This window comes from Crocodylus siamensis, chromosome 1 (genome assembly GCF_052110815.1).
Source record: "Crocodylus siamensis isolate JL-2025a chromosome 1, ASM5211081v1, whole genome shotgun sequence".
Classification (NCBI taxonomy): Eukaryota; Metazoa; Chordata; order Crocodylia; family Crocodylidae; genus Crocodylus; species Crocodylus siamensis.
In genome coordinates, this window is record NC_143395.1 from 228,729,473 (window position 1) to 228,751,699 (window position 22,227).

Sequence of the window (22,227 nt, forward strand, 5' to 3'; positions counted from 1 at the left end):
CAAGGCTGAGGTCCCTTCAGTATGTGGAATGTTTTTATACTCATTCAGTTTTTGCTCTTGCTTCTCATGTTCCATATAAAGATGCCAGTCATGAGGAGGATTTTATTACAAGAACACCTGTCAGGTAGGGGTTTCATTTCATGCAGTATAACAAATTGCTGTTGGGTGGCAAGGACTTTAATATACTCTCACAGTGCACATTCAGTATGAACTTGAACTTATGGACCTTATTCCACTATGAGTCACCTAAGTCAGCTGTTCTCAGTAGCTACCATATTTCTTCACATATAAGACACCTTTGAATTTAAGATGCATCCGAATAATCTTACTCAATTTAGGAAAAAGGCCGCTACCCTCATGGTGTATTTAAGAACTTTTTACTTTATTTTTATTCAGATTTAGGTTGCAGACCATTTTAGAAGGAATATTTTGTGTTAAAAATTTTGCTTTATTCAAACAGCTTGCATGTTAAATCCTTGGTTTACTTGTGGAAGCCTGTCCCCCTCCCTCCCCCTTCCCATTTTAATTAACTATGCTTATTACTTTTTGAACCTCATAGCCTCTGTCTTTAGTGTTTTTTGTTCATGAGGCTTGATCATGTAAGGAGCCAGGTGCCCTAACATCCCATTTTGAGGCTGCCCAGCATCTGGCAGGAAAACCCAGCAGCATCAGGATAGTGTCTGTAAATAGTCCACATCCTCAGTCACTTCACTGAAAAAATCTCTTCCAAGATGTACATAGTAAACGTCAAAACAGCGTACCCTGTTTGGTCATTCAGTCTATAACCTCCTTAACTTCCCAACTACTCAGCCACTACATTCCTAATTAAATAACACTAGCTTCTGACTTTCCATCTGTTCCTTAGTTGCTTGCCAATCATTTATGGTTCATGTCAACAGATGGATTTTACACCTGCACCTGATTAAATGTCTCAGGCTATCCATTAGCATGTTGTGTTCTCAGTCAGTGTTGTCTATTGCTGGGATAGAGTTGGTCTCTGTTGCACTGCATGAACAGTACAGCTTCTGGTGTTTCTTTGCAATTGGCAGGACTAACTCAGATTGCCTCTTCATAGCTGTTATGCTGTGAGGACTTATGATTCAGTTTTCAGAGATCTGGAGTGCCAGCCATTTCCCTTAAACTTTGATGGGAATTGTCAGTCCCTAGCATTTCTGCAAATCAAGCCAATAGTTTTCTGAGGCTTGCTGCCAACAAACTACATTTCAGCAAAATAAGTGTTTGTAATGACCTTTGCATCAGCATTCCCCAGGTGCTAAGTTACTGTTTTGAGCAGTGCAGCTAAATGACTTGCCTTAATATCTTTCCTTCATGATTTTATTCCTTACTCTTCCCTCTAGTCCTTTATAATCATTGTAGCAATTACACCTACACATATTGCAATGACTTGTCTGGCACTGGTTGCTTTTTATAAGGAACAGTAATTTCTTTGTGTGTTAAACTTCCTCCACTAAACTCCCCAGTGTAAGTTTGTTTTTTTCATTGAAAATATTACCTTGCTAGGACAGTCTACATTTACCAGAGTCAGCTTTGTGCCCAAGGGCTGAAATAAAGGCCTCGGTGACAAGGTTTTCCAGACTCCTGCAATCAAGGCACTTTGCACACAGTATGCTTTGTGTGTTGTGGGTGTCTGTGTACATGACTGACAGAAGTGGCCTGGTTTCAAGTAATTGGTGAGATCTTGTATACTCTGTCACTGCAGGAGGGATCCTTTACAATAGAGGGATAGGAGAATGGTCCAGTGGGACAGAGTAGGCAAATGGGGATCTCTTGAGGTCTGGTTAAGTTTTCCTGAGATCTGTAGCTCCCATTAACTTCAACAGGACTAGGCTCTTGATAGTTTTGTAGTGGTGTTGTAGCCATGATTATCCAGGGAATAATAGTGAGAATCATGATTTGTTTGGTAATATCTTTTATTGGACCAACTGTATAGTAGATAAAGATGTTAGGCATGGTTTCAGGCACGAAATGCCTTTCCTTAGGTCTGGGAAAAAAGTAGCAAATTTCTTTTCTTTAACTCTATTATGCAAATGAAAAGTGAACAGTTGGCTTGTGGATCAAAGATGTTGACAGAAGTAGTTAGAGAGAGGTAGTTAGCCCTGAAGGCAGGTAGTGTTATATCTTATAAACTAACTGAATCCAGATTCATATGGTATTTGCATATCCTGATTCAGTTAGTCTATAAGGTGCAGATCAAAAGCAGTTGCTATAGGTAAGTCTAATTATGCAGAAAAATAAGCCTATTCAAAAAGAGAAGAGGCTGTAGGTGTTATTACCTGTGGAACACAAGGATTAGCAGCAGAGGCAAGTAAATTATAATGAGCCCCAGACCTGAACCACGGTACTTTATGCCCAAAAGCTTGTCTAACATATCTCCAAACTATATATTTAGTCCAATAAAAGGTATCACCAAAAAGAAACCTTGCATTTTGCTTTTCCTGGACCATCACAGCTACAACAACACTCCAACCCTACAGCAAGCCATTGTCTGTGTAAAGTCCATGGGCAATCCCATATTCCCACATTTGGCAGTATCCATGTTTGTGTGTTTGGATACCACATTGACTCTGCCTGTAGTAGGGGCAAGCCTCAGCAAGCAATGCATAATCTTTTCATTTGCACTTGCTTTGGGCAGCTTTGAAATCCTGCCATACCCCACCAATTGCTTTGATAAGTCAAAGCTGTATTTATGTGATCATTCAATTGTGTGTATAGGTATGTCCACATCCAAAGTCCACAGAAGTCAGTGGGGGTCTGTCTGGTAAGGATACCGGGCTTTTTATCAATACCCCACTTACCACGTTCTCCAACAGCGTGAATCTGAATAGCTCTATTGAAGTCAACAGAACAGATGTAGATATGGTCCTATTTTCAATTGATCTTCCCCATCTCATCCCACATTTTTCTCCTCATTTGTAGTGTGCTACATAGCTAATTAAGTGCCTTGTTCAGTGGTGATGAACAGAGTAGTATGTTGTTTTCTCTGGATCTTTGTGTGCCTTTTACTACAGAGTTCACAACATGTGAAGGTCTTCATTCCCTCTTCTCTTCTCTCTACCTGTTCATGGGGTTAAAAAATTATAATAATTAGAAACTGAAAAGTTTTACAGAGGCCATTCTCTGCTAATGCAGGAGTATTTTTCCTCTACCAGGTTTTTTTTTAGTGTTTTCCCCATCTGTATTTTATTTCAAATACATTTCCTGAATCTGCCTTCTTGGTAACCTGTGATACTTATAGATTCTATTGGGCTATATACTAGCCTACAACCTTCCCTTTTTTTGATTCCCACAGGCTCCCATGTATGTCTCAGTAGAATAAATTAGAGCAATCAAATGGTCAAAGTTTGGCCTAAATCGCTACTGAATTAATATTCTGACCAAATCATTTTTGCAAAGCAGGGAAAAATACTACTGAAGTCATCAAAATTTACCACGGTAGGGTTACATTTTTACTACAAGACTGTAGCACTACTGAGAAAGCAACAGCTTCTGCACTGCTGTCCAACTGTACTTTTATCATTGACTGCTAAAACTTTTTGGTGAACTTCACTGTACTGAGTGGGTGACATTGCTGTGGATGTTTTTTAGATTCGTAAATTGCCAATAAAGCATTAATGACTGTCTTAGCCTCCTGAAATGTTTTGATGCTTACTTTTCTGAATCATTTCTCACATAAAAAGTGCCATTTAGTATTTATCATACTTTCTGCAATTTAGAATCTTAAGAGGGTTTTTATATTAAAAACATGATGCGTAATGCGTCTTTCTTTCTAGCTGTATTCAGTACTTCCCAACAATTTACTCAACACATGCAAAGGAATATAGATGAGCAAATTAACAGTCCTCTTACTTTTTCATTAATAAATAAGATCCCAAGGGAATCCATGGGTCTTGTATTCTTCGTATTTAACTATTAAAACATACTCATATGCCATGGAATCAGAAAGCAAGTCTGGGTATGAAGTCAGCTTCTGAACTAAGTTGCAGCAGTACCTGGTGAACATATCAGTCTCATGATACTATAAGAAAAATTGTATTTTCTCACATGTAATGCACCCCAGAATAAGAGAGACGCCTTGTTTTTGAAAGCCAGAATAAAGAAGAAAAGATTTTTTTCTGGTAGTGTGTAAGTGAGTAGCAACAGCTAGGGAGCTGAGTTTGCTCTGTGCGGATTGCGTACAGATTTTACTTTCACTTTTGCCCAGTAAGAGGCAGAAACCGCTCCTACCATATTTTCTCACATATACTGTGCACTCTATTTTTTATATTTTTTAAAAAAGGTGCAGGTTGTATGCAAAAAAAAATGGCACTTTAGATGCACAGCGTATGCCTGAGTGAATGGGTTCAGGAGAAAAAGGACACCTTTCTTTCTCCCTGTCTCCATGTTCATATTGTAAAGTATTTGTAAGATATGGAAATCTCCATGTTTCAAGCTAGAAGCCAACCACTACTCAGAAGTTAGAAAGTAACTTCCTTGGTAGATTGGTTATTTCAGAGTTGTTCATTGCAGAGATTCTTTTAAAAAAGATGCTAAAGTTGACGTTTATTTGGTGCATTTAAAAACTCTTTAAACTGTTTCAACTTTGTCTTTTTTAATTGTTGTTTCCATTTCCCCTTTTCCAAATGGATAGTCCCCACCACCTTTGCTCCCTTTTTGAATTGAGTCTCTGAAAGTTCTGATGTGTCTAGTTAACCTCTATGCAAAAGCTTTTCAACTTCATTAAACCCCTGCTTTCTCCGGTTCCAGTTAAGAATGGAGCCAGAAATGCTGTCACATTGTTCACATAATTGCACCAATGTTTGCTTGCTTAAGAGATGTGGAGAGTCTAGATAGGCTTTCTGGTGCTCTGCTAATTACATATCAATGCATTTTTGAGTTTCAGTCCTTTTTAGCACATACAGTGAAATAAATACCACAGGTTGCAGGTGAGGAGGTAATGTCTTGCAGTCCAAGATACTGTAGAGCCTGTTAGGCTTATAGTTATGAACATAGAGAACAAAAGGAGAGCAGAATGAAGTAGTAATAGCAGGGGAAACAGAAAGATTTTGCAGATAAGATTCAAAATCCATGCAATCCATTACACGCACGCACACAGAGTTGTATAAAGATTTTGGCCTGGTGACTTAGTGTACTATTTTTTGGTCCAATTCTAACCTGAGTCTAACTTTTGATGGTGTCTTAAGAAATTTCATGTGAATGGAAAAGCTACAGGTTATCAGTATGAAGTAGTTGGATTTAAAAAGTTTAGCGTCTCTTGTGAGCATTTGGACTCCTCAGGCATGATCACCAATTGTCTTTGGCCTCCCTGGATCTTTTGAGCAGTGCTGTGGCAAGGTGGTGGGGGTGAGTGGGGTGACTGCCCTGGGTGCCGAAACCAAGGGGCTCCAACAGGTGCTGCCCAGCCAGGGTTGGGTGTGGGATGGAGCCACAAGCTGCTCATTTGGGGGGGCCGGGGGTGGGGGAAAGGTAGCTCCCGCTACTGTGTGCACTCCCGGGCAAGAATGGGGTAAGCGTGTGCCCCCTGGATCTGTGCACAGAGCAAGGGCAGGCTGCTGCCATGGGCTTTGCCTCGGGTGCCAAATTTCATTGGTATGGCACTGCTTTTGAGACTAGGAGTGAATCCATGCTTCACACCATTGAGTATGTTTGAAATACCTGTGGTAGCTTTTAACTACATAGTACAGGTACCAGTAGTGCTCTACTGAAGCAGGATAAATTACTTTGCATTGAAACCCATGCTACTACAGCTAGATGGCTGCCGGTACCTTAGCAGTTTCAAGTTAGCTTGAGTAGGTTTGTGCTATGATGCAATCTGCAGTTTGGTCATTCCCTTCCAGGAGAAGCAGGGATTTATTTCCAAGGAGCATAGAGGGCTGTGCCTTGGTACTCATCTTTGCTTATGTCCATGTAAGCCTGAAGGAAACACAAATGTGCACTCCTTGCTATTTGTAGTCCCAGCACTTTCAATATCTTGGCTGTTATGGCCTATTCTCATAGTGAATGGCATTTGATAGATCTTGGAATGATTTAGTTAATGCGAAATTAAAACTTTTCCAAGTTTAACCTTAGCATGTTTTTGATCTACATGTTTCCTGCATATCCATCTCCTTCTGTTCCAACTCAAATCTCAGCTTGTCTCCAGACATCTTCCTGGGGATGTCTGGTTATCAGATCAAGCTATAAATGAGCTCTTAATCTCCTCTGCTAATCCCTGCCCCCCTGCCTCTTTTCCCAATTACTTAGCATAGCACCACCATTTCTGCCTGTCATTCAGACCCAGAACCTGGTCAGGATCTCCAACTTGGATCTCTTGTTAGGGCCTCGCATTCAGGGTATGCCAAATCTTGCAGGTTCTTGCTGCACAGCTTCTCTCATCCTTCTGCACTGTTAAAACTCTGGTTCAGATCCCCTCTTCTTGTGTCTCAATTAATGCAGTGGCCTTTTCTCCACTCTTCACAAAGGCAAACTTGCTCTGGCTCTATTTAAGATATGTCTGCAGAAGCCGTTCCCTGAGCTTATCACTTCGATCAAGTCATGTCTCTCTCTCTTCATCCTTCCAACACTTCTCTTTGCTCTACTGCATCAGACATAATCTACTTGTCTTCACTTTCAAGGCCTTTAACAACCTATCCCTAAACTCATGCTGCCTCTCCCTCGTTCTCCCACCCCTTCTTTATTTACTATTCTTTCACTATCAATTTTTTCTTACTAGTGGCCAAGGTTGTAGTTTCTCTTACCCATTTCTTAAAATATCAAGCTTTTTCCCATGCTTTCTCAAATGTATAAGCCTCCTCTTGAATCCCTTATTTGCAATGCTGCCATGTTAGCTTCAAATACCTCTCAAAATTCACCTTTGCCATGATGTCTACAAAGACTTGCCAGTGGTTAGGCTGCTGAGGCCACTACCTGTCAACCCCACTAACACTATCGCTATTTCCTGAAATTCCAGTTGCATCTGTTGTGTCTTGTCTCATTCTTTTCCTGTGAGCAGGGACAGGAGTGGGTCTTTCTGTTCACTGTTTGTACAGTGCCAAGCACAGTGGGGTCCTGGACTAGATGTTCTCACATTATAAACAGCAAACAAATGATTTAAATACTCCTGATTTCACAGACAGGATCTCATGGGCAGAAAAAACTACCTTTCCCAAGGTTATTCAGAAAATTTGTGGTACGGTAGAGGACAAAATCCTTGTTCAGACCCTGAAATATACAACTCCCTTTTCCAAAGGTTATTACTTACGGGAGAAATGCCAGCTGGATCCTGTTTCAAATCATCCAATTTAGAACATTTTTTGTGAACCTCATCTCACAGCCAAGAAATGACAGTCATCCAATATGTGTAAGGATATTCTATAAGACTCTTTGATTTTCCTGATCGATCTTTAATTAAATTGGTAACTGACTATTTTAAAAGCACATTATTTTAGTCCCGCAGATACAATTTATAAAGCATGTCTGTACATAATGCAAAATAGTATTCAAAACAGGTGAATCAAATGAAAACCCTGTTACGATGAACAATCCACCTGACATACAAATGAACTGTATCAGATTTAGGATTAACTGTGGATTCTGGTGCCATTGTCAGTGCTTCTACTTTTTTTTTTGAGTAATATGTCTTAATGGGCTACATGCATGCAGTTCCTTAATCCATTTTTACATTAGAGGAACAATTTCTTTTCTCTAGTGTCTTATTTTATGTGATTTTGTTACCAAAAGGAAACATCATAGGAGTAGCATTAGCTGTAGCTTGTAGATTATTAAAAGTGTGGACTAGTGAGTTAAATAAGTTACACTGTGCCCTGCTTGGACAAAGTTAAATTAATATGGGATCAGGAAGAATTTCATTGATGCTTCTTCCTCTCCCTTCATCCTACCTCATTTTTTGACAGGGAACATGTCTTCCTCCACTGTCTTTACTATACTGCTAAACAGGGATCATCTGTAAGGAGCAGGTGGGTCTGTCCTACACAACTGATCTCCTACTGAGTTGGATGCTGATAGACCTTGGTCTATCTGGTTATTGTCTCTTGTGTTTGAGCAAATGGGGTTAATGCTTGATTATTGCTATAATCTTCATGTTTAACTTTTTTTTTTTTACTTGTAATATATTACACTGTAAAAATAACTGTAGCTGATAAGAGGGAGAGATGGTGCAGCAAGGGAGCCAAAACCCACCTCCAGTGAATAGGATAACAATGTACTGTAGGCATCTTTTCTTCAGATTAAATTAGCTGTGTACATAGATGGTCTCACTGAGTGAAAGTCATCCCTATTTTAATTCTATATTGCTAATGCTTCGTAGTAGTGCTTATGTAGCACTTTGTGCATTCAAAGGCTGGAAAGATGTTAATTAATCCTCACAAAATTCTTGTGAGAGAGGTGTGGGCCTTTACCACCATTTCGAAAACAGGGAATTTAGAGAGATGAAGTGAGTTGCCAAAGGCTATGATATGGCTCAGTCGAAGGCCAAAAAATGAGAATTCTGTAATTCATTGCTATGAATCAGAGCTTGGTGAAATGTAGGATTTGTGTCTTGTGGCAATGAGGATATTTCAATATTTATTTTCATCCCAAATTGAGAACAAAAAGTTGGACTATTGAAATTGTTGGCAAAACTAGATAGTGCAAATAATGTCATTTATTTGTTTCCTTTTTGATATTACAAAATAGAAATGTTACATGTTAGTTTGTTGGACTGGCCTGAGTCCTTTTGAGTCAGTTTAGCATTAAATGGCATTTCCTTCTGTAATGCATTGCCTTTCAGGAGCAATAGTGCTGGCTCCCTTCTTTCTGACAGGATAGATTCCTTGGCAGGCCTCTCGCTCTTTCTTGACACACTTGAAGCCATGTAACTTTCAGTGATACACTGGAATCCTGCTAAGAATTATGAATGATTCAGCCCTCCAGTCCATAAGAGAAGATAGTGGTCAGGTCTGCATGGGAAATTTCAATTTTGCCCAAAATGTTTGATTTTTTCCATCAGAGAAATGACACTGGTGGAAAATTTCTGACCAGCTTTGTTCCCAGTCCCGTGCTCATTCCTTTTTACAATGCTAGCTAATTTGGTTGATTTTATTAACTGACTTTCAACTGACTTGTTGAAGTCAAACTGAGCTAGTGCTGCAAGGTTAGCCCCTGGAATTTTAAGATGCTTGTCATTTTATACACAGTAAAACCTGTATGAATAGACTATATTATTAGCCCCTGCTTTAAAAGATCACTGAAAGCTGTCCCACAGAACATGAATACATTTCTTCCCTCCCTTGATTAGACAGAGATCCCTGTTAAACCACCAACCCTTCTTGGACTTTTAGAACAGATTTTACTGTCTGCACGTAATACATGGACCTTCAAAAGTGCTGCATGAAGCTGGACTCAAACAGGGAGTTGGGAGCGGGGCTTAGGGGTCTGGGAGCTCAGGTGGTGTTTTCGTCAATCCTCCCAGTCTCGGGCTATGGGCTGAGGAGGGAGAGGAGGATCCACGCAGTGAACCAAAGACTGTGGAGCTGGTGTCATCGGGAAGGCTTTGGCTTCCATGACCACAGCCCGCTCTTTGGCGAGAGAGGCAGCGAGCTGCTGGGAAAAGATGGCCTCCACCTCTCTCCCCTGGGGAGGAGGCTCTTCTCAGCCAGGCTGGCTGACCTGCTCCACCGGGCTTTAAACTAAGCCCGCTGGGGGATGGGGGGACGACTGCCACTGCTGGCCCGCTGAACGGCCCTTGCAAAACCAGCAGACCAAGGCACTTAAGGGAGCCCACCCCTGCCCCAGCCCTGGCACAATCTGTGGGCAAGGCAAGAGCCCCTAAGGGCACACTTGCCTGCCTGTACACTAATGCCAGGAGCCTGGGTAACAAGCAGGACGAGCTCGTCCTCCTGCTCAGTGCAAAGAATTATGACGTCACTGGGATAACGGAGACCTGGTGGGACTCCACCCATGACTGGACCACGGGGATAGAGGGCTATACCCTGTACAGGAGGGATCGTGTTGACAGAAGGGGCGGGGGTGTAACTCTCTATGTGAAGGAAAGTTACATGTCCCTGCAAGCTGATGCTGGCGACCGGCATGGACAGCTAGAGACCCTCTGGGTAAAAATTCGTGGGAAAAACGGCACAGGGGACACAACGGTGGGAGTCTACTACAGACCTCCCACTCAAAGTCCTGAGCTTGACCAGGAGTTCGCCCGGGAACTGACTGAGGCCGCTTGCTCCAGGACCTTGGTTGTCATGGGTGACTTCAATTACCCAGACATCTCCTGGGAAGATCGCTCAGCAAAATCCGAGCGGTTGCAAAGCTTTCTCTCGTGCGTGGATGACCTCTACCTGACTCAAGAAGTCTATGGGCCAACGAGAAGCAAAGCGCTGCTCGACCTGGTACTGGCTACGGGGGACGACCTAATCGGCGACCTAGTGATCGATGGGAAGCTGGGTGACAGCGACCACGAGCTGATCACCTTCACCATCCGCTGTAAAGCTGGCAAGTCAGTCAGCAACACAGAAGTCCTTGACTTCAGAAAAGCCGACTCTGACAAGCTCAAGAGGCTTGTCGGTCAGGACCTCAGGGACCATGACCCCAGGGAGATGGGAGTTCAGGAAGAGTGGTTGCTTCTCAAGGAAGCGATCCTCAATGCACAAGCTAAATCTATTCCAACACGGAGGAAAGGCAGCAAGAAGGCACAGCAGCCCTCCTGGCTCTCCAGGGACCTAGCAGACCTCCTGCAGCTAAAAAGGAAAGCCTACAAAGGATGGAGGATGGGATTCACCTCCAAGGAGAATTATTCTGCACTGGTCCGGTCCTGCAGGGAGCAAACCAGGAAAGCCAAGGCTGCAACTGAACTCCAACTAGTTTCAAGCATCAAGGACAACAAAAAGTCCTTTTTTAGATATGTGGGGAGCCGGAGGAAAAGCAAGGGCAACGTTGGACCCCTGCTAAACCAGATGGGGCAACTGACAACTGACATCCAGGAAAAAGCCAACCTATTAAATAGGTACTGTGCGTCAGTCTTTCATTAGTCCCATGGGGCGCCCATGCCTGCTATGGGACAGGGAGGTCCGGGTGATGGGGATCCCCTACCCTCCATAAATGCTGACCTCGTGAAGGAACACCTTGAGAAGCTGGATACCTTCAAGTCAGCCGGCCCTGACAATCTGCACCCCAGGGCACTCAAGGAGCTGGCGAGTGTCATAGCCCAGCCCCTGGCCCGGATCTTTGAAAACTCCTGGCGCTCTGGTGTAGTGCCCGAAGACTGGAAGAAGGCCAATGTGGTGCCGATCTTCAAGAAAGGGAGGAGAGTGGATCCGGCTAACTACAGGCCCATTAGCCTGATTTCTATCCTGGGGAAGATCTTAGAAAAGTTTATTAAGGAGGCCATCCTTGAGGGACTGGCCCAGGCTAACATTCTAAGGGACAGCCAGCACGGGTTTGTTGTGGGTAGGTCTTGTTTGACCAATCTCATTTCCTTCTATGACCAGGCGACCTATCACCTGGACAGGGGAGAAGAGATTGATGTCATATATCTTGACTTCAAAAAAGCCTTTGATCTGGTATCCCACGATCACGTCTTGGCCAAACTGGCCAGTTGTGGCCTTGGCTCCACCACGATCCACTGGCTGGGAAACTGGCTGCGTGGTCGGACCCAGAGGGTTGTAATCGATGGCAGTCACTCATCGTGGTGCCCTTTGACCTGTGGTGTCCCCCAAGGCTCTGTCCTGGGACCCATCCTGTTCAACATCTTCATTAACGATGTGGACATTGGAGTCAGGAGTGGACTGATCAAGTTCGCCGATGACACCAAACTTTGGGGCAAAGCATCCATGCCAGAAGATAGGCGGGTGATCCAGGCTGACCTGGACAAGCTCAGCAAATGGGCAATCGAGAACCTGATGGTGTTTAACACCGAAAAATGCAAGGTTCTCCACCTTGGGAGGAAAAACCTGCAGCACCCTTATAGGCTCGGCAGTGCTACGTTGGATAGCACTACAGAAGAAAGAGACTTGGGGGTCATCATTGACCACAAGATGAACATGAGCCTGAAATGCGATGCTGCGGCTAGTAAAGCGACCAAAATGCTGGCGTGCATCCATAGATGCTTCTCGAGCAAATCCCGGGACGTCATTCTCCCCTTGTACTCGGCCTTGGTGAGGCCGCAGCTGGAGTACTGCGTCCAGTTTTGGGCTCCACAATTCAAAAAGGATGTGGAGAAGCTTGAGAGAGTCCAGAGGAGAGCCATGCGCATGATCAGAGGTCAGGAAAACAGATCTTACGATGACAGGCTGAGAGCCACGGGACTCTTTAGCCTGGAAAAGCGTAGGCTCAGGGGTGATCTGATGGCCACCTATAAGTTTATCAGGGGTGACCACCAGGATCTGGGGGAACGTTTGTGGAACCAGAGTGCCCCAAGGGATGACGAGGTCGAACGGTCACAAACTCCTGCAAGACCGTTTCAGGCTGGACAAAAGGAAGAATTTCTTTACTGTCCGAGCCCCCAAGGTCTGGAACAGTCTGCCATCGGAGGTGGTTCAAGCACCTACATTGAACACCTTCAAGAGTAAATTGGATGCTTATCTTGCTGGGATCCTATGACCCCAGCTGACTTCCTGCCCTTTGGGCAGGGGGCTGGCCTCAATGATCTCCCGAGGTCCCTTCCAGCCCTAATGTCTATGAAATCTATGAAATTTGTAGCCTATAGGAATTTGAAGGTACAGTCATATAACATTCAAAGGTCATCAATAAAAAATATCTCAGATTTTTTTTATGAGCTTAAAGTAGTAAGATATCAGCAATCTCCATACAGGCAATACAGTGGCAATTTTATTCAGGAACTTTTATTAATACATTTGATTAGTAGGACTGCTTCATTTTTAAATCCATTATAGGGAATGCACTCAAATTTTTATGGGACTGTTGTTCTCTTGGTAATATCCAAAGTACATGGGAATCTTAAATTAAGGAAACCATTTTTTTACAATCTTTACTCATACAATACCCCCATTGAAGCTAATAATATGGTGGCATTAGTAAGGATGCAGGGTATAATCTTCAGCAATTGTTTAAACAAGGGTGTCAAAAATATGGCTGGCAGGCCAGATTTGGCCCACAGAGCCTTATCATTTGTTGTGGTGCTGCCCATGGGTCTCAGACTGGAACCATGGGCAGCAGCCAGCCAACATGCCACATGGTGCCTCCTCACTGCACATGGTGCATGGGGCCAGACTGGCACGTGAGATGCATGGGGCTGAGGAGTCTGAGAAATGACCCCATGTCACTTATCCAACCATTGAGGCCTGATGGATGGGTTTATATCTCTAGTTTCAAGCTTTTATAAAATAAATATGCACTCATGCAGCTATCCTTGGGATAGGATCATGATATCCCTTTCTGTATGACTTTCTGGGGTCCTAATCAATGGTGGATTAAGGAATAATGCAGCCACCCTATGCTAAGTCTCTAATTCAAATCCAATCATACAGTATTAAGTCCAATTAGTTTCCTGCAAAATTGAAAGAGAAGCTGGATTTGTGGCTGTCTTTTTAAATGTTTAGAAATTGTCAGCGTTAAGACGGGGCATGAGATGGTTCTGATTTTAGCCGTTGCCATTCACAAACTGGTATAACAAATTTGGAAATAGCTTAGTGGATATAGCAAAAGGATTCAGGAGACCTGGGTTCTGTTTCTGACCCTGCCACTGTGGCCAAATAATTTTTCCTCTCTCTGCCTTGGCTTCCCTATCTGTAAACTGGGCAAAATGGTGCTCATCTTCCTTGTAAAGTTCATTCAGATTTACTGATGAAAGGTTATGGCTACTCTTCAGAAAGTTGCTGTGAAAAAGGTCAGTATTTACCAGTTGTTACCTCACAGTGATAGATCATATGCCATGGTTATTTACTGCTCTAAATTGAGGGAACATCTGCAGAGTTCTAGATGTCCTTATTTTTAGCAGTAACAGTTGGGTTGGCTGTTAATCCTGTTGGCAGTGATTAAATGGAAAACTGCCATGTCAGGTGTGCAAACCTGTTGGGCAAAACTTAAGTAAGCTCTGCCGACTCTTGGGGACAGGTCCCTTGTTTTCCCAGTTGGATGTAAACCTTGTGAGAGAGAGAGTGGATCTAGGTGTAAGGTAGACCTTCCTGAAGTGGAAACCTTACAGAAAGCTGAACTTTGAGGAAAAAGCTTGACATGAAATTCATTATTTTATTCCTTTTATTTTTAAATAAAGACAAACCCAAGGAAAGGGGTAAATTTTTGACAATACAATATGTTTTAGAACAGGGTTGACAGGCACTTGCTCACAACCCTACATCCTAGGAGAGAGAGAGGGGGTGGACAGCAAACTTGCCTATACCAAATGTGATGGCATACAAGGTCTGTCATTGCACCAGAATGGCACCAGTAGGTTTGATGTGAAGCCTATTGTTCTTGGCCAGGACAGCTGCTTATGTGATTTAAAGTGAGTGTGTTGGTAAAACCTGTTATTTGCTATTCAGTGTAAAAATATAATATTCTCAGTAAGGCAGGAAATGGGAAGAGGGGTCATTAAGGCTAGGGGCAGAAAATCCACACAAACTGGTATAAGTGGTCTTAAATTGGTTCAAATATGTAGCACAACAGAAATTTGGTGCACATATACCGCTTTAAAAATGGCCAAAACTGGTTTATGATAAATCTGGATGGATGTAGTATCAGATTTAACTGATTCAGGTTGAAATGGTTTATTGAATTTCTGTCCCAGATCCCCTCCAGATTCAAATTGCCTCTCAGTCCTATACCATCCCAGGGTGCTTTGCACCTCTCCCAAAAACTCCCCCTTGCAGGGTGCATGTGCCAAAGTGATCTGTCCCAGCTGAGCAGGGAGGCATGTTCTAGTGCCCCACAGTTTCTGGCCTGGGCCACTGCAGTCATGTGGCTTTATTTCTGAAATCAAAAGTGAATGTCTGTTCATTTGCTTATATGTTCAATCTGCACAGTTTAGAATAACTTGCAAAGACTGAATTGATTCAGCCTCACACTTTTTGATTGTCTGTACTTAGCCTAATAGTTTAAAAAATGTTGCTATTGCAAATGTATTTATTTGTTCTATTTAGAGTCTTATGTATAGTGACTTTGATCTCAGATCAGTTCTTAGTGCATACCTCCCTCATCACAATAAGTAGAAATGGGCCATGCAGAAGTGGGAAGTTGGCATTAGCTGGGAGCATGTGATAGAGAAGGAAGGATGTAGTTGTAAGTAGGGGTGCACCGATATAGATTTTTTGGGCCAATACTGATGGCCGATTTTTAGGGAGCCATATTGGCTGATACCAATCTGATTGCCATTATGAGACCCAGCAGCTTGGAGAGCAGTGTCCAGCTGATGGGTCTGCTGTTGGGGAAGGGGTGGGGGGAGGGAAAGGGCATAGGGGAGCAGATCGAGGCCCCTGTGGTGAGGGAGGGAGTGGGGCTACGGTAGGGGCAGGCGCTGCACGGCTGGGGTGGAGCACAGGATGGAGCCGTGAGCAGCTTGTCCGGGAGCACAGGGTGGCATGGGGGGGTGCCCCCAATATGCCTGCAGGGCAAGGGCAGGCTGCCACTGTGAGCTGGGGTTATACCAGGATGCTCCCGGCAGTGGGGTTGGGTCAGACTGCACTTAGGGCAGGTGGTGGTGGTGCTGGGAGTGGAGCTATGTGGTGGGGGGGACTGCAGCCACTGCAAAATTTTCTGTAGCCCCCCTCCCAGCACCGCTGCCACTGCCCAAGTGCAGCCCCAGACCAACCCCCCCCCACCAGGAAGACCTGGGTGCAGCCCCTGTCCACAGTGGCAGCCAGTCCTCACCCTGCACGCAGATTTGGGGGTATATCTCCCCTGGAGGTGTGTGCAGCAGCAGGAGCCACATCCCTCTTCCCCCAAATATGCTGCTCATGGCTCCGTCCTACACCCCAGCCCCAGATCCCTCCCTTGCTGCTTGGGTCTTGATCTGGCTCCCCTTCCATGCCTGTTCTCTCCCCCTGCTCCTTCCCCCACAACAGACTTACCAGCTGGACCTGGCTGTTCTCCATGCTGCCAGGCTATGCTCCTGGCTGCCTGTGTGCTGTGCTGAGGCTACAGCTGTGTGCATGCATGGGGGCATTTATTGTTTACATTACTGGCCACATCAGCCAAAAAAAGCCAATTGCTGATAATGTCAGTTTTCCTTATATCAGTGCTGATCCAATGTGGGACTGAGATATTGGTACACCTCTAGTTGTAAGGTGTTTCTACTTTGATTCTCGTGGATTGCTTCTTTAGTGAATACCCCTAAGGGTTGCAAGTTGTTCTTAAGAAAGCAAGAAGGCAGGAGCGTCATGTGCCTGCCAAGGCTGGGGGGGCAGGGTGACAGCAAGCACAGAGCTCTCATAGGCAGCCATGGCTGTACTGATGGTGAGGGTGGGGTGGTGACCGGTGACTGGCAACCACCCTCAGATGCTACTGGTGGCGGCAGCCAGCAGCAATTGGTGACTGCCTGCAGATGGCAGCAGCAAGGGGCGGGATGGTGAGCAGTGGCAGCGGTGGCCAATCTCAAGTGGTGCACCACGGATCTCTGGGGGAGCATGTGCACCTACATGCACCCCCTACACATCACCAATGCAAGGAAAAGTTAAGGACAGGCTCAGAGCAAGGTAAGCACAGGCTCAGAGCAAGAAAGCTGTTTCTGCCTTAGATCTTCTGAACCTAAGTAGGAATGAAGGGCCTGCTGGAGATCACAGAAACATCCTGAATAATCTTGCACAGTATGATGGTTTTAAACAACAAGCTGTCCTTCTCTAATGTAGCTGTTCCTCATGATGTTCTTAACTGTGCTAAACTTGAAATCTTTTAAAAGATCTGACTATTCTGAAACACCTGTAATATGCTGAATCAGCAGTATAGTCACTTTCAGACACTCAGCTTTCTTTGTTCAAGGTTCCCACAATGCATTTAACAGCTGCAGAATGGCAAATTTTGCCATTTTAAAGTCTTTTGCATACATCATAATGAAATGTGATATTATTATAATATGCTTATATACATAGTGCATGACAAAGGGTTCCAAAAATGGTTTAAGTATGCTAAAAAAATGTAAATACAAAAATAAGCAGTGGTTGTGAGAGAGACTAACAAAGGATTTGGTATGCTAAGCATTTTTAATGAGTTATTTTGGAAGATCATACAAATCTAACATCTAGAAAATATTATAGTTTCCTATATGCTAATCAGCATAGAATGAGAGCGTTAGCTAGGTTGTACACGGTCATGTTGTAGCTTTGGTGAATTAAATTCACTGATGGAAAACCTCAGTCCTTTATGTGGAAGGAGCAAAGTATTTTGTTTCTGTATTATTTGAACAGGTTTACCGTATGCACTTTGTTTGCCAGCCTTCCTTTGCAACTGCTCTGCTGCTGCCATTTGTTAATATTCCATAGAAACCAATAGCACATGGTCATTGTTATTTTTGTTTGTTTTCAGCCATGTTCACAGTGGATACTTTCCAAACACAAAAGTAGATAGTCTTCCTGTCCTAAAAGAGAGATAGAGAGCTACGCCAATTAGCCAAAAGGCCAAGGTGGTTGTTGGCCCTCTTTGGCAGTATGTTTCAGTACTAAAAATTAATGTAAAATGTCCAGGTTCTCACAACTCGGTTATGGTTAGCCTTATACACAGCCCAGTACACTCTGTAGTTACAATGTAACCTGCTCTGAGGGGGAAAGAAAACTTGCCTTAAAAAATTCCCCACATAAGTTTTGTTGAACCTTAAGTTAAAATTCACTTCTGCTATGCTACTCATTTTTGCTAATGGGTGTCAGATAATCACTTAAAACACATCTTGCTTCCATCCTCATGTGACACTAAAGTAATTATAAGTGCACTCAGTTAACTGGAGTTACGTAATGAAGAGTGACTGGCACTTAAATACAAAAGTGAATTGGATAAAGTCTAATTTATCCAGCTCTTCTCAGGCAATTGCCAGCCTTCTGTTTTGATCATCTCTCTTCAGTGGTGATTACATTCATTTCCAGTGGTCTCTTCTGAAAGAGTACTGTTTAGGTTAGATTTTTTTTCAAAGGTGTTTTAAGTGAAGTAGCTAAATTCCTTTAAAAATGTGGGCCTTTGTACTAGAAGAACAAACATTTCAGCCCCTCTGAAAGATCTCTGGTAACAAAATTGATGCTGCTCTTGGTATAGTCCTTGCTGTGCTTACTACCCAGGTGATACCTTTATAGCGTTTTGTCATGCATCTCATGTGACGTATTTCTATTCCTGCTTCAGAAATCTTAAACATTGTTTTTTGTATGGATTTAGGAAAGAAGTTGTTGGTGTGCTGAATTGAATACATTGTAATTTAATCTCATAAGGCTTATTTATTTGAATATCATAGCTTTTAAAGTTGTAATTGCACTGCTTCTGAAAGAAGCAACTCCGTTATTTCTCAATGGTGCTCTAATATGGATAATTATATTTTGCTGGCCTATGTAGCATACTGCATAATTCCTGTAGGATATGGTATCACTCCCAGACTGCTGTCTGGTAATACTTGTTCAAGCGTCAACAAGGCGAGTTTGACTTACCATACAGTCATGGGAAAGTGTCTCTATTTTAGCAGCTCAGCTCTTGCCTCAGTTCTACAAACCCCTCAGAAACTTTTGTGGCTGTATATACTAATGTTCTAGTATTCAGAAAAAGAGAAAATCAGAAATGGAGTTGCCTGTGGTGTGCAAATACCTTCACCTCTACCAGGAGTCAAATAGAAGAATTTCCCACCCCATCATTTACACATCCAAACTAACTCAGAATTTCAATAATCAGTACCAAGTAAATTCATCATTTAGTTGTATTTAAGGCACATCTGTTTTAAAATTCAGAAACTACAACAGAAGTTACTGACAGACATATCTAAATGAAAAAGAAAACCTAGTTATAACCATCATTTGGTGTCCAGCTTAAATTTTGGAGACAGAGAAAATCTCATGTGTGTTTTCTGGATTCACTTTGATCCATTTTGTACTTGTCTTTGAATCTCTACAAGGTTACTGAAAAGACAAAGTCCTACATTTTCAAAAATGATTGGTGATTTTGGGTGCCTGACTTGAGCAACATTAAAAGGGCCTGATTTAAAAAAAAGCCAAGTACCTGTCCTATGAAAACCATTCCTCCTTTTACAGTGTCTCAAGCTGGGCAGCTCGAATTAGTCACTGCTCTTTAAAACTTTGACCACAGTTTATTTCTGTCAGTTACTTTAATAATAAATATAGGAACTCTCTTTTTACATAAACAATATTGAAAGAGTTTTGGAGAAACATTTTAGCTATTATTTTAGCAGTTAAACTATAGTTTGTTTCCCACTTAAACTTACTTGGAATATTTGTTTGCATTTTTTTCTAGAAATTGTCTTCTACAAAAGAAGCACTGAGTGGGTGAGTATGTATGATGCGCTGGACTTTATAGCATCCGTTAGTAAATAGGAACTGAGTTGTGATGTTTTGTAAATCTTTCTGTTGTTCTGTTTTTCTGCTAGTTTGTGCAATGATTTGTCCTGTGGGTAAGTCATTTTTATTTTTTACAGTGCATGGCTAGTCTCTTTTCCAGGTTTTGCTGCATCTTAAATTAATATAAGCTTTGGCAATTTATTAGATTATTTTTCACAGTAACAGATTAAACTCACCCCAGTGCAATGGAGACAGCCTTTGTGCAAACTGTAGGCAGATTTCACCTGAATGTTTATGATGCTGAGAACATCTCAGCCTGCCTAAGTGGCCTCTATTTCGCCTGCCTGAGCACACCACCTCATTGTGCCTGGCCAGGCAAAATACAGGCTATTTATGGAAGAGGTGAAGAGATTAGTGGGGATCTGCCCTGTCTGCAATGGCCTATGTTTGTAGTCATGGTATGCTGACCTGTGAGACACCCAGTTCATACCTGGTAAGATCTTCATAAAGTTGCAGAGGTAGCTGTGGTTGGTCCTGCAATCCAAAGAGAGGAGAATGCATCCACTGATGTTGTGTTAATATACTTAGATATATATTAAAAATGGCTTGGTGAGTATGCTGTAAACAGCTATGACAGGACAATCAGCTGCATGGATCCTGTTAATTTTTTATTGAGTTCTTTCACTTTGTTTTTATGCTTAAAACTTCATGTAAAGCTAAGGGCACTTTCTGTAGTAAAGGTAAGTAGCAACTTCTGGAGGTTTTGAGTCACTAAAACAAACAAAGCAAAATGAAAAAACCCCAAGATAATTGTTCTCATTATCGTGGCATAACTGGAAGATCACATTTTAAAGGTAGTAACACAGAGGTGAAGAGTATGGTAGAACTGGAACTAACAAGAATCTCTGAATTCAAGGGAAAGTTCTTCCCTTATAGAGCTAAACTTTACTCTGATGAGTACTATACCAATGACTTCCACGGTGCTTTGGGAGATGTAAATCTGGTTTGCATCACCATCCAGCTTTCTCCACAGGTTGTTGAAAGTTCATTGATGTGGGTTATATGTTAATGCGGCTTTGTTTGTCATTCGTGGTGTTAATTTTCACCAGCATGAGTGAGCTCAGCATCACATGGTAAAATTTGTCTCAGTTTGAAAGCTTTTGGAAAAACAAATCTTGATGAGAAGGTTCATGTTTCAAAAATGTGAAATATCTCTTTATTCTAATTGCTCTATAATGCTGCGGAGGACTATGGTAGGAATAAAAATAACGACTATAGTCACAGGTCAGCTGCACAGCACTTGTATGTGAAGACGCATGCAGAATTAAATGTGCAATGTTTTGGTTAATGTGTTTTTACACCAGTGGTTCTCAACTGGCTGAGACTATTTGTTGGGTCAAACAAGAAGCAGGCAGATTGTGTAGCAAATGAACAGTTTATTCACTGGGTTGTGGGAGATGAAGGCTAGAACCCAGTGCTCTCAGGTGAATGTCTTAGCTGGGCTATAGAATCAGGCTCTCTGTCTCTGCCAGTGAGTAGTTAATTATTTGAAGGAAGTAGAACAGCTGCAACTGAAAGAGAACTGACTCTGTAGTCTAGTGGTTAGGACACTCATCTGCAATGTGGGTTCAGGTCCTGATCTGAATACAATTCCTAGCTCATACATAGCACTTTTTATTCAGAAATCTTGATGCATTTTGCCAGAGAATTCAGTCCCTTTATCCCCATTTTACAGAAGGGGAAATTGAGGCACACAGATGTGAATTGACATGTCCATACTTACACAACAGGCCCATGGAAGAGACAGAAACACAAACTAGCCATTCTAAATTTCACTCCAATCTAGTGCAATCCAGTCTAGTCTACTCTATCCACTAGGCTATGCTGCCCATAGTCCAGTTCTATTTTACTACAAGTTCCTTTTATCTTTATACTTAATAAGTCTTCTATTACATTATCCAAATACTTACACAATCATAGAAAAGTAGAGCTGGATGGGACCTCACAAAATCATTTAGCCCAGCTCCCTGCTCAAGTCACAATCATCCCTGACTAAACTATCCCAGCCAAGTGTCTGTCTAACGTGCTCTTGAAAATGCCCTGGGCTGGACATTTCACTACAATTTCACTAGGTACCCTGTTCTAATGCTTGACCATCCTCATAGTCAGAAAGTTCTTCCTAATCTCCAACCTAAATTTCTTCTACTTCAGTTTGAGGCCATTGTTCCTGCTCCTATCCCCTATAGTCAAAGAGAAAAATCTGTCTCCATCCTCTTTATAATCTCCCTTCAGGGAAGATTATAAAGATAGTTATCAAATCCCCCTTCAGTCTTCTTTTTTCCAGACTACATAACCCTAGTTCTTTCAGCCTTTCCTCATGTGTCTTTCTTCCTGGGCCCCTAATCATTGTTGTTGCTCTTTGCTGGATTCTTCCAGTCTGTCCATATCCTTCTTGAAATGTGGGACCCTAAATTGGACACAGTACTCCAGGTGAGGCCTCCCCAGTGCCAAGTGGTATGGAAAAAGTCACTTTCCTTGATATGCAAGTGTCACTCCCGTTAATACAACCCAGTATGCTGTTGGCTTATTTCCCACTTATGATCTATTGTAACCCCCGAGTCCTTCTCTGGAGTACTGCAGCCTAGCCAGTCATTCCCAAGTCTGTATATCTGCATGCAATGTTTTGTCCCAAGTGCAGGACTTTGCAGTTGTTCTTGTTGAATTTCATCTGATTGATTGTAGACCATCTATCTATTGGACTTATGAATTCAGAGAACATTATCATCTCCACTTT

General features: G+C 42.6%; 1 protein-coding gene across 1 annotated transcript in view; it reads left to right on the forward strand.

The window, feature by feature from the left end:
• The window catches only part of IMPG2 (interphotoreceptor matrix proteoglycan 2), a 78,180-nt gene that overhangs the window by 17,650 nt on the left and 38,303 nt on the right, over positions 1 to 22,227 (forward strand). Inside the window, exons 3-4 of the mRNA XM_090031610.1 lie at positions 19,390 to 19,421; positions 19,523 to 19,546. Of these exons, the coding sequence (XP_089887736.1) occupies positions 19,390 to 19,421; positions 19,523 to 19,546 (56 nt within the window). The remainder of the gene's footprint in view (positions 1 to 19,389; positions 19,422 to 19,522; positions 19,547 to 22,227) is intronic.